This window comes from Enhydra lutris, unplaced genomic scaffold (assembly GCF_002288905.1).
Source record: "Enhydra lutris kenyoni isolate GAN:26980312 unplaced genomic scaffold, ASM228890v2 scaffoldscaffold57, whole genome shotgun sequence".
Taxonomy (NCBI): domain Eukaryota; kingdom Metazoa; phylum Chordata; class Mammalia; order Carnivora; family Mustelidae; genus Enhydra; species Enhydra lutris.
In genome coordinates, this window is record NW_019154141.1 from 12,349,461 (window position 1) to 12,361,763 (window position 12,303).

Genomic DNA, 12,303 nt, shown 5'->3' on the forward strand with positions numbered 1-12,303 from the left:
CTCAGCTGAGGGGTGGATTATAGCAAATGGCCAGGTGACCAGGTGGGCAGGGTGCCCTGCTGGAGGCTCAGGGCTGAGTTGCACTTGGGGAGTGGAAGCAGAGCCCCTGTCCTGGGGCCCCTACTGTCCACCCCAAGTGTGGAGTGGACAGTCCCACCAACAGCTACGGCCTTTGAATGGGTAGCGTGCCTTTTAGCTGCCTCTAACCGGGCGCCCCAATGTTCCCTGGAAATGTCTGGGCTGGGAGAAGTGAGTCCATTTCTCCTCCAGATAGCAGCCGAGGTCAGTGAGTAACTCTCTCTTCCTCAGCGAGACACTTCATGCCTTCCAGCAGGCCTCCACACACCTGCTGGCTTGAGGTCCTTCAGACACATCGTCTGCCTCAAGGTTTCTGGGGGTTCAAACCACCCAGCCCCCTTCTCCCCTGCGCTCCTGGGCCCTGGTGTGCTGGGGGCGTAATGGATGCCCTCTCTAGATCCCTGCATCCTTAATGCAGAATTTGGCTCCTCTCTTCATCTCTCATTAAATGCGGGAGCAGCCATCATGGTTTCTCCTGGTGGTTTTTCTGTTTGTTTTTTTTTTTGTTGTTGTTGTTTTTTATTGGGAGGCTATTAGAGAGAAGACCCTGTGGAAGCCCTAAGTCCTCTGCCTCCTTTCCAGATGATGTGGACAAACCTCTTTCTTTCTTTCTTTCTTTCTTTTTTTTTTTTTTTTAGATTTTATTTACTTATTTGACAGAGAGAGAGATCACAAGGAGGCAGAGAGGCAGGCAGAGAGAGAAGGGGAAGCAGGCTCCCTGCTGAGCAGAGAGCCTGATGTGGGGCTCGATCCCAGGACCCTGAGATCATGACCTGAACCAAAGGCAGAGGCTTTAACCCACTGAGCCACCCAGGCGCCCCAGGGACAAACCTCTTTCATTGTGGCCCCCCCTGGCCTCTGTTGGTTTGGGAAGCTGAGTTGCTGATCAGCAGGCCCTTCCCGCACAGACGTTCTAAAAGCCTCTGAAGTCAATTTCACTTTGCTTCTGCCTTTCAGGAAGAGGGGCCTAGGAAGATGTGGGATGGTACTGGAGAGCGAGCTGGCACAGGGAGACTGGAGACCAGAGAAGACTTTCTGACCGCTTGGGGTTGGGGCCCTGAGGGCAGGGAGCCACACTTGTGCGCATCTGTGCTAAATAATGCTTCTGAGGGACCTGAGGGAGGCCGCGGCCTGTGGGCTGTGCCGCAGAGGACGGGGCAGCCCTTCTGGGATGTAACGAGGCAGGACAGACAGCCTGGATATGCTGTGGTCAGGGGGAGGCTGTTCTCAGAGATCCCTGCTAGAGCGCAGGGATCTAGCTGCTGGCCACCCTAGGGTGTGTTGTGTGGGGCACGCAGGCCGGGCTTGATCAGGACCACAGAGCGACCTTGGAGCGATCTGAAACCAGAGAGCTAAGGCCTCCCTCTGCCTTGGAGTAGTTCTAAGTATTTTTTTTTTTTTAAGATTTTATTTATTTCGGGGGGGGCATACAAGTGGGAGGAGGGGCAGAGGTAGTGGGAAAGGGTCAAGCAAACTCACTGCTGAGCAGGGAGCCCGATGTGGGGGCTCGATCGCAGGAGCCGGAGGTCATGACCCGAGCTGAAGGCAGATGCCCAACCAACTGAGCCCCCCAGGTGCCCTGAGCTCTAAGTATTTTCTTTCCGGAACTTGAGAAACATTCTGAGACGTGGTCCAGACTGCCAGAGGGGTCTGGGACACACACAGATAGCAGGAACCATTAGTAATCGCCCTGACCAGCTACCCCTGAGATCTTCCTGGGCCTGGCGCCAGGCTCCCCTGGGGTCCTTTCCTGAGCCGAAGAGCTCTGGGAGGAAGGTGCTGGTCTTACTCCCGTTTCACAAATGCCCGCCCGGAGCACAGAGAGGGGCTCAGGGCCTTGCGCTAGGAAGTAGCGAAGCCTGACCTGTACCCAGGCATTCTCTTATTCCAGGGCCATGGCTCTTAACCATCACATGGTGTGTGTGAGCTTGCGTTACGTGAGGAACTGCGAAAATTGCTAGGTGAGAGTCCTCCCCAGCTTGCGCATGGGGAAATACTGTCTGAATTGTGGTAGAACCTGTTGAGCCTAAATCGGGCTCCCTAGTCACGTAAGAGCCCAGAAATAGATCATGGGAAACCGTCCTTGGTGGGGAGGGGTCATCAGCGTCACGGGGAGGAGTGAGAGATGCTGTTCCCTGCCTCCTTCCAAGATCCCTCAAGGCCAAGGAAGGGACAAGTTCCTTTTCCCATTCTCCAGAGGGACAGAACGAGGGCGTTGGACATTGAAGGAAGCTGGGGACCGCCCAGCCTGCGGAGGGAGCTCCTCGGGGCTCAGGTGCCAGGGAAAGGCGCTGCCTTCTGGGTGGGCTGGCAGCGTGCTGCTCTCCAGAGGGCCCGGTTCCGTGGGCTGGCTGGTGCAGAGGGCCTGGGTTGCCCTGCGGTGGAGTCAGGCTCTTAGCTAAGTGTTCAGAGGACGTGAGTCGCTACTGCATAGCCGGGATCTTCTGCACAGTGGCCCAAGAGGTTTGGTTTCTTTGTCTGGGCACAGAGGGGCCCGAGGCAGGTGATCGTAAAGGCCTTTTTCATCCTCTCCCCTTTTCAGCAGGGTAGTTCCTTTGACCCAGGTCTTATTTGCAGAGGCCTTGTTTTGTTTTGTTTTGTTTTTTTCTCCTTTGTAGACTTTCCAAATAGCTCAGTGCACCCCTGGCTCTTACTCTGCGTACCCTGGGTCCCTTCCTTCTGCCCCAGCCCTCTGTGGCTGGTGGCTCCAGGGAGCAGGGTCTTTAAAGAGCCAAGCGTTAAGCTGTTTTGGCCTGTGGGGCAGGTCTACACACTGGGCTGGCCCTTTCATCTCGGGCTTCTCCAGGGGTGGGTCAGAAGGCACCAGTTTCCCTGTTGCCAGGGTTTGGGTCACAGGGATTCTGACACTGGTGATTTCTCCACTCGAGGGCTCCGAGCTGGGGCATGGCTTACAGGTATGTTCTGAGCAAGGCGAGGGCTTGGCCTTGCCCTCTGGCAGCCAGATGTGTTTTTTATTTTGAACTCTTATTCCTAAAGCTGTTGCTAAAACCTGCTGCTCACATCCCAGAGCTCCTGCCTGCTTGGGGACTGTGTCCCTTTGACTGGACACTCTTTTTAGTCTAAGGCTGTGCTGGTGGGTGTCCCAGAGGTTGTCCCGCCAGCACCTGCCTTGTCTCCACCTAGGAGCCAGCCTTTCTATCCCTGGGCATGCTGCCTAAAGACTCTGTGGCGGGAGCCCGCCCTGGGCTGGTGGGGCTCATGGAGAGGTCGGGGGGGGGGGGCAAGCATCCTCACTAAGGTTTTGGCACCACCCAGGTGGGCCCATGAGACTGGGCAGGGCACCCCCTCGCAGGCAGAGCCTGGTATGCGTGAGGCCACTCCAGAAATACACCGCCCTGCCCACTCACCTACCTCGGCTGGGGCTTCTCCGTGGAGGCAGCGTGAGTCAGTCTTGCAGAAGGCCAGAGGATGGGATAATATTGGCACGTTCTCCTAAGGCCGCTGTTCCAGGAGGAAGGGTCGGAGTCCCGCAGGAGCAGAGTCTGGAGGAGGGTAGACCTGGACCCTTGTTGCATCTTCCCTCTCTAGGAGGTGACTGTGTTGGCCATCTGACTTCCTCTGTATTCTCTACAGCTCTCCGTCTGAGGGAGGCATGGGGGCCCCAGGGCCTTGCCCTCTTACCGACCCCTCTCCTGGCCTTTCAGGGATCTCTTTGCTAGCCGGAGTTCCTGGCCTTTCCTCTTAGGGAGCAGTGCCCCTCAGCCTGCTTTCTTCCGTTGTCAGAAATCCTCCCACTGTCTTGGTCCACCAGGAGGCGGTCAAGAGCCTCCTCCTGTCTTGACACACCCATTTCACCTTCTAGGTGCTTGGTTCTAATGGTAACCACGGCCACCTGCTCGGCTCATGCCCAGCTGGCAGAGGGCACAGATCCTCCAGGGGGTGCAAGGCCAGCCAGGCTGCAGGTTTTGTGTCCAGCAGCCTTCATTCAGGAGGCTCTGTGCCTCCCCCACACCCTTTCCTGGACTCCAGCCACTCAGCCATCATCCCTTAGAGCTGGGCTGTGAGCGGGTAGGCCTTGGGCTGCTCTGTTCTGTCCGGGCCACCACAGCACCTGTGGACTTGAATTCCCTCGTCGGTTGTGCTTCCTACTTGCCTGGGAACGAGGCTGGTGTGGTAGAGCCCATGGCCTGTCCTGCCATCTGCAGAGCCATGGGGCTGTGGCTGCCCCTACAGCTGGGGCCTAGCCTCCCTGCCATTCCGGGAGGAGGGTCCCTGAGCCCAAGCCCGTGCCCTCTCCGCGGGGCTCCTGCAAGGGAAGCCAGCCCTGTTGGCGGTAGTTGCATCCCGAGCCGGTTATCTGCTGGGAGCCAGGAGCGCTTGGACCCCTGCCCTTCCCCAGGCGGGCAGGCTGGCAGGCATCCAGCTCCTACAGTCCCAGCCCTGCTGGGAGCAGCAGGTTGAAGCCTGTCCTCCTCTTGGCTGAGCGGTCCGAGTGCCACGGGCCAAGCTATGCCGAGGAATAGATAACTCTCCATCTAGCTTGGGGCTTTGCTGAGCACTTCCAGGGCTGGGGAGACCTGGGGCTGGCCGCTGGGTCCTTGCTGTCACCGTGCTTTGCACACTGGATGGGGTCGGCCACCTCCAGAAAAGCCCCGTTGCAGGGCCTTTCCAAGGGCCCTTCCTCCTTGTGCCGGGGGAGGACGTGGGCTGGGAGGGAAAGTGAGTGAGTGTGTGTGTGTCTTTGTATGTAGCCCTGCCCTCCTGGCCACATCTGGCCACTCCTGCAGATGTGGCTCAGGCCTCATGGCCACAGAGTCGTCAGTGTGGCTGGCGGGCAAACCACAGAGGAACGTGCCTAGCAGTGCTGGGCGGAGAACAGGCGGGCGGGGACTGAGCTATTTTGCTCAGGCTTTACCTTCCTCTGGCCGGTCCCAGAGGCCGTGTTCAGGCATGAGGGTCGTAGCAGGGCCCGAACCTTCAGCAGGCCTGGCCCCTGCCTGGGTGACACTCATTCAGTGTCACTGGAGAGATCCAAACCCACAGACTGTGCAGGGTGTGGAAACCTCTCTTAGCTCGGCCCTTTGTCCCCTCCCAACTCCCTCTCCACTCCCAGTGAAGGTCTGGGATGGGAGCCTGGGCAGAGAGGTCTGCTCACGAGGGCAGGAGGCACACTGGTAGCCACCAGCATGTTGGGGTCCTTCCTTCTCCAGGCCCAGGCTGGAGTGGGCTGCCTTGCCACAGGAAGGTCTTCCCAGCTCCCTGTGGCCTTCCTGGGCTGGAGTGAGAAAAGTGAGGGCTTTCTTTGGAGAAAGAAATGGAAGAGAAACAAGGTGGGTTGGCCCTGCCTCTCTCAACTTCCTCCTTCCCAGGCAGTGGGTAGCCTGTCTTCCCCTTCCTGCCAGAGGCTCTGTGGAGGCTCTGTGGAGTTTGGGCTGGGCTTAGGGCTCCCTGCTGGTGTGGTGTTTGCCCAGTTGCCCTGACAACTGCAGGGCAGTGGTGGGGAGTGACAGTGAGTGACCAGAGGACAGTGTACGAGGATCAAGAAGTCGAGACCCATGCTTCCCATGAGCCCCTTGGAACATTTGCCCAGGAACCCATTGTCCACATGGGGGCCTGGACCTAAGGTCTTGGGACCCAGCTGGCCCCTCTACCCCTTTCCCTTCCCAGCTGGTTCTCCGTGAGACTGGAGTTCTGAGATCTCTGCCTGAGCTCCAGCCTCCGCCCCCCCCCCCATGCTGTTACCCTTCTTCCTGTCTGATTCCCTTTCCTTTCCTGTCTCCTCCTCCCACCTCCTCCCTGCACCGCCCGCCCATTCTCTCATTCTCCCTCCCCCCAGGCACAGCTGCTGTTTGGCTCACTCTATATATAGCGGCATTTTCAGGGTAATTACAATAAAACTGTTGAAAGGAGATAATCCAGCAAAGGAAGCAGAGTCTGACTCCCAGCCCCCTCCTGTCCCCGGTTTGGTGCAGCCCTGCACCCCCTTTTCCTGAGGCCTCCTGCTCCCACCCCCCCCACCCCCAGTCTCACAGCCTCTCCTTTGGGCCCCATCTGCCCCAGTTGGGTGTGAGACAGAGAAGGGGAGAGGCAAGGGTAGGGGTGTCCAGAAGGTCCCCACAGGTCTCTCCTGGGTTTACTAAGGGCCCTGGCTACCAGCCCCCTGAGTTCTAGAACCATCCTCAGCTTCAGTTTCTCTTCCAGTATAACGGCTTCTCGGCAGGGAATGTGTGATGTTGAAAGGCGGGGAGGAGGCCTGGGAAGGACAGTGGGTGCAAGCATAGGGTTTGGATTCACATTCAGTTCATCGGTCACCTGGCCGTGTGTCTTTGGTCATGTACTTCAACCTTCCTAAAGCTCAGGTTCCTCCTCCGTAAAGGAGTTCCTGTAAAATGCCCCGTGGCGTTAACCATCAATGACAGTATCACGGGTTGAAGACTCAGTCTCCCAGAGACTGTTCTTCATGCTTAAGCATATTTTCTGTTTTTTTTTTTTTCTTTTCTTTTTGTTTCAAAGATTGAATGGTTTATTTTAGAGAGAGAGAGTGAGCTTGAAATGGGAGAGGGAGAGAGGGAGACGCAGACTCTCCCCCCACCCCCGCCCCACCCCGAGTGCAGAGCCCGTTGTGGGGCTCAATTTCAGGATCCTGAGATCCTGATTTGAGCCAAAACCAAGAGGTGGATGCTTAACTGACGGAGCCACCCTGGCGTCCCAGCTTGTGCATGTTTTCTTTTCTTTTCTTTTCTTTTTTAAAGATTTTATTTATTTGACAGACAGAGATCATAAGTAGGCAGAGAGGCGGGCAGAGAGAGAGGGGGAAGCAGGCTCCCTGCTGAGCAGAGAGCCCGATGCAGGGCTTGATCCCAGGACCCTGAGATCATGACCTGAGCTGATGGCAGAGGCTTAACCCACTGAGCCACCCAGGCACCCCTTGTGCATGTTTTCTTATTGAAGTTCATGTCTTTGACTTCAGCTACGACAGAACATGGTTCTGCGGAGCAGAGGGATTTTACTGTCCCCCTCCCAGAACTTACCCTCTTGGGTCTGGCAGTCCCGGCTGGTGGCTTTCTGGGGCCCCAACATGGCTGCCCGGGTGTCACGGTGTTGCCATTGGACTCCCTGACACCCGTCTCTTGTCCCCACAGTGGAGGTGAAGCCGGTGCTGCCCGGAGCCATGCCCAGCTCCATGGGGGGTGGGGGAGGAGGCAGCCCCAGCCCCGCGGAGCTGCGGGGGGCTCTGGCAGGCCCTGTGGACCCCGCACTGAGGGAGCAGCAGCTGCAGCAGGAGCTCCTGGCGCTCAAGCAGCAGCAGCAGCTGCAGAAGCAGCTCCTGTTCGCTGAGTTCCAGAAACAGCATGACCACCTGACAAGGCAGCATGAGGTCCAGCTGCAGAAGCACCTCAAGGTGAGCGAGGGGGGCGCGGGGGGGCTGCCCAGACCTCCGACCCCCGCCCGGACCTGGCTCACCTGGGTTCTTCCCTCCCCCCACCGCACCCCTGCAGCAGCAGCAGGAGATGCTGGCGGCCAAGAGGCAGCAGGAGCTGGAGCAGCAGCGGCAGCGGGAGCAGCAGCGGCAGGAAGAGCTGGAGAAGCAGCGGCTGGAGCAGCAGCTGCTCATCCTGCGAAACAAGGAGAAGAGCAAAGAGAGTAAGGCCTAGGGCCTCCCGCACCGTCCCCCAGCCCAGGGGTCTGGGCGCCGAGCACCCGGGTCAACCGTGCCCTGTCCTGCAGGTGCCATCGCCAGCACTGAGGTGAAGCTGAGGCTCCAGGAATTCCTCCTGTCGAAGTCAAAGGAGCCCACGCCAGGCGGCCTCAACCATTCCCTCCCACAGCATCCCAAATGCTGGTAATGGCCCTTGGCAGGCGTGGGACACAGAGCTGCCCGGCTCAGGGGCTTGCCTGGCTGCAGGATGGCAGGGGGTCTCCTGGCCGGAATCCACAGTCGGGCCCTGCAGTCTCTCTTAGGGATGAAACTCCCACCCCTGGCTTTTTTCCTTTCTTCCCTCCCCAGGATCCATTTCTTATCCCTTGATGCACTGGGCATTTCCTAACGGTGCTTGCCGGGTGGGAGGCCCCGTTGGCTGGGTAGTAACCTAGGTCTGTTTCCATCCCCACTCCACATCCTCCAGGGGAGCCCACCATGCTTCTTTGGACCAGAGTTCCCCTCCCCAGAGTGGCCCCCCCGGGACACCTCCCTCCTACAAACTGCCTTTGCTTGGGCCCTATGACAGCCGCGATGACTTCCCCCTCCGCAAAACAGGTGTGTAGTGGCCAGCCTGGCTTTCTAGAATATGGCTCCTTGGAGGTGGGTGGGGAATGTGGTGGGGCCGGGCTACGGGTGGGTGTGTACCTATTCGTGTGGGTGCATCTGAGCCCTGACTCCCTTCTCCCCAGCCTCTGAACCCAACTTGAAAGTGCGTTCGAGGCTAAAGCAGAAGGTGGCTGAGCGGAGAAGTAGTCCCCTCTTGCGACGCAAGGACGGAACAGTCATTAGCACCTTTAAGAAGAGAGCTGTTGAGATCACTGGCGCTGGGCCTGGGGGTAAGGGCTTATGTCTCGTTCCTGTTCTGAGGTCCTGGGAGTGGGGGGCGGGGAAGGTGACTCTGATCATGTCCCAGTGACAGCCAGTTCTCCCGTAGTGTCGTCCGTGTGTAACAGCGCGCCAGGTTCCGGCCCCAGCTCTCCCAACAGCTCCCACAGCACCATTGCTGAGAATGGCTTTACTGGCTCAGTCCCCAACATCCCCACCGAGGTACAGGCCTGCTGAGGGCTGGGCGGGTGGGCCAACCTGCTCCATTTCCCTTGGAAGAAGAAAGGCAGCTTCTTCCTGTCTGTCTCGCTGAGAGTATCCAGCAGGGACCTCCCTGCCCATGTGGACAGGCTAGAGGGACCTGTTGCTTTTAGGTGGGCTTGTCCCATGGGCCTCTGGAGGACTGTGATGTCTCAGTACCCCCAGGTGGGGCTCGGTGTGGGGAGCAGGAAGAGCGAGGCACCATTCAGAGCCCTTGGCCCCGGAAAGCCCTCCTTTGCTGGCTCTCATGCCTGTCTCTCCCAACTGCTCCCTAGATGCTCCCCCAGCACCGGGCCCTCCCTCTGGACAGCTCCCCCAACCAGTTCAGCCTCTACACGTCTCCCTCTCTGCCCAACATCTCCCTAGGGCTGCAGGCCACAGTCACTGTCACCAACTCACACCTCACCGTAAGTACGGGGCGTGTGCCTCCTCCTCCCTCTGGTGTTGAGTTCTGCTGTCCCGGATGCCTCCAGCTGGGGCTTTGGTCCACACAAGGCCCCGAGTGACAGCAGATGGCCTTCTGGTGGGCAGAGGGTGGGTGCGGGATGCTGATCCCGGTTGGCAGGACTCGGGGCCATATAAGCCCCTCCCTCATCTCCACCTCCCTTCCCCACCACAGGCCTCCCCGAAGCTGTCAACGCAGCAGGAGGCCGAGAGGCAGGCCCTCCAGTCCCTGCGGCAGGGTGGTGCACTGACGGGCAAGTTCATGAGCACATCCTCCATCCCTGGCTGCCTGCTGGGCGTGGCGCTGGAGGGCGACAGCAGCCCCCACGGTCACGCCTCCCTACTGCAGCACGTGCTGCTGCTGGAGCAGGCTCGGCAGCAGAGTACCCTCATCGCTGGTGAGTGGGCGGGGGGGGGGGGGGGCGGGGGGGGGGGGGGGGGGGGCACCCAGGTGTCAGGCCGCTGCAGAGGCCCCGCAGGGCCGCCCTAACAGAGTAGCCAGGGTCGCTCTCCAACTCTGTCCCAGCTGCCCTCCAGGGCATCGGTGACTTCTCCCGTGTCCTCCAGACACGACTGAGTACATACAGCCCACCAGGCGCTGTTCTGGAGGTCATCCACGGCTGCCACGTGCTCACATCCTCGAGCCGCACTGTCCGGTAGACCTACAGCACGAGCCACGCTTGTAACTTCAAGTTTTCTTTTTTTTAAGATTTTATTTATTTATTTGACAGACAGAGATCACAAGTAGGCAGAGAGGCAGGCAGAGAGAGAGGAAGGGAAGCAGGCTCCCCGCCGAGCAGAGAGCCCAATGTGGGGCTTGATCCCAGGACCCCGGGATCATGACCTGAGCCGAAGGCAGAGGCTTTAACCCACTGAGCCACCCAGGTGCCCCCCAACTTCAAGTTTTCTAGAGCCACGTGGTAATATGTAAAATGGGGCACCTGGCTGGCTCGGCTGGGAGAGCACATGACTCTTGATCTCGGTCACGGTTGTGAGTTCGAGCCCCATGTTGGGTGTAGCAGTTACTTAAAAATAAAATCTTCAGAAAAAAAAAAAAGAAAAGAAACTGTTAAAATTAACTTTAAAAACATACTTAACTCAGTAAATCTGGAATATTGTCATTTTTTTAAAAAAAGATTTTTATTTATTTGACAGAGAGAGAGAGCATAAGTAGGCAGAGAGGCAGGCAGAGAGAGAGGGGGAGGCAGGCTCTCCGCCGAGCAGAGAGCCCGATTCGGAGCTTGATCCCAGGACCCTGAGACCATGACCTGAGCTGAGGGCGGAGGCTTAAGCCACTGAACCACCCAGGCGCCCCAATATTGTCATTTTTTAAAAGATTTTATTTATTTGTGAGAGAACAAGCATGAGATGGGTGGAGGGTCACAGGGAGAAGCAGACTCCCCGCCAAGCAGGGAACCCGACGCGGGACTCGATCCTAGAACCCCAGGATCCTGATCTGAGCCAAAGGCAGATGCTTAACCTACTGAGCCACCAGGTGCCCCTTATTTATGTATTTATTTTTATTTTATTTTTATTTATTTATTTTTTTAAAGATTTTATTTATTTGACAGAGAGAGATCACAACTGGGCAGAGAGGCAGGCAGAGAGAGAGAGAGGAGGAAGCAGGCTCCCCGCTGAGCAGAGAGCCCGATGCGGGGCTCGATCCCAGGACCCTGAGATCATGACCTGAGCCGAAGGCAGAGGCTTAACCCACTGAGCCACCCAGGCGCCCCTATGTATTTATTTTTAGATTGTATTTTGTTTATTTATTTTAAAGATTTTATTTATTTGTCAGAGCATGTGCACAAGCAGGGGGAATGGCTCAGCTCCTCCTGAGCAAGGAGCCTGATGGGCAACTCGATCCCAGGACCCTGGGATCGTGACCTGAGCCCAAGGCATATGCTTAACTGACTGAGCCCCCCAGGGTTCCTTATTTATTTATTTTAGAGAGGGAGAGAGAATGTATGCGGGAGAGGGAGAGGCACAAACACACTCTGTGCTGAGCAGGGAGCCCAACGTGGGGCTTGATCTCACGACCCCGAGATCCTGACCTGAACCAAAATCAGACGTTCAACCGACTGAGCCTCCCAGACGTCCCCATCTCAATTTAGAGGGGTTGCATTTCAAGTGCTCAGTAGTTACAAGTGGCTGGCTTCCCAGAACTGGACAGCATAGCTTTGGACAGTCAGACCTTAAGCAGCTAGTGGCATCAGAAGAGGTTCTGCTTAAAAGACATACAATCCTGGCCCCAGGCTTCCCCACCCCATGGCATCCATGTCTACAATCAGGGCAGTCTTGTTGCAGTTGGAGGAAGCTAGTTATTATTTACCTACACTGAGGGTGTAAGACTATATGTGCAATCATAAGGGAATCAAAGGGAGAGAGTGGTGAATCCAGGAAGGCTTGCCGGAGGCAGTGACTCTGAGCTTACAGGACCATTCCATTGTGGGGAGGAGGAAGAATGGGGCTCAGGTTGGGGAGCCAGGTACCCCCAGGCCCCTCCAGGGTTTTTCCTGATTACGTAGGTGGTGGCGTTCTAGGAGGGGGAGAGAGCTGGGGTAGGACGGGGGTGCCCAGCACCCTGGCAGTGATGGTTCCTCCCCTCCTCCCACTGCACAGTGCCACTCCACGGGCAGTCCCCGCTGGTGACAGGTGAACGTGTGGCCACCAGCATGCGGACAGTGGGCAAGCTTCCACGGCACCGGCCCTTGAGCCGCACGCAATCGTCCCCGCTGCCCCAGAGCCCCCAGGCCCTGCAGCAGCTCGTCATGCAGCAGCAGCACCAGCAGTTCCTGGAGAAGCAGAAGCAACAGCAGCTGCAGCTGGGCAAGGTGAGCTGGGGGCGGCCAAGGGCCAGGGTGGTGCTGGGGGCCGGGCAGAGCAGGGCACTGGTCTGGCAGCAAAGGAGCGGGGGAGCGGGGGGCTAATGCCCTGGGCCATCCCCAGGCTCCATCTGCTCCGACATATCACCTGGCCTCCTGGAGAGGCTCCGTACGGCTGGCCAGCTGCCAGGGGAGGCCAGGGAAGGACAG

General features: G+C 57.9%; 1 protein-coding gene across 9 annotated transcripts in view; it reads left to right on the forward strand.

Annotated features, from left to right (window-relative positions):
• The window catches only part of LOC111158026 (histone deacetylase 5), a 38,748-nt gene that overhangs the window by 17,043 nt on the left and 9,402 nt on the right, over nt 1-12,303 (forward strand). For 8 of the 9 annotated variants that reach the window (XM_022519810.1, XM_022519811.1, XM_022519813.1 and 5 more), the window contains 9 exons: nt 7,182-7,441; nt 7,539-7,683; nt 7,768-7,882; nt 8,166-8,296; nt 8,431-8,577; nt 8,676-8,788; nt 9,103-9,234; nt 9,447-9,669; nt 11,891-12,102. In XM_022519810.1, the coding sequence (XP_022375518.1) occupies nt 7,182-7,441; nt 7,539-7,683; nt 7,768-7,882; nt 8,166-8,296; nt 8,431-8,577; nt 8,676-8,788; nt 9,103-9,234; nt 9,447-9,669; nt 11,891-12,102 (1,478 nt within the window). Of the gene's footprint in view, nt 1-5,249; nt 5,370-7,181; nt 7,442-7,538; nt 7,684-7,767; nt 7,883-8,165; nt 8,297-8,430; nt 8,578-8,675; nt 8,789-9,102; nt 9,235-9,446; nt 9,670-11,890; nt 12,103-12,303 lie in introns of all 9 variants that reach the window. The other variant, XM_022519814.1, reaches the window with a different exon arrangement.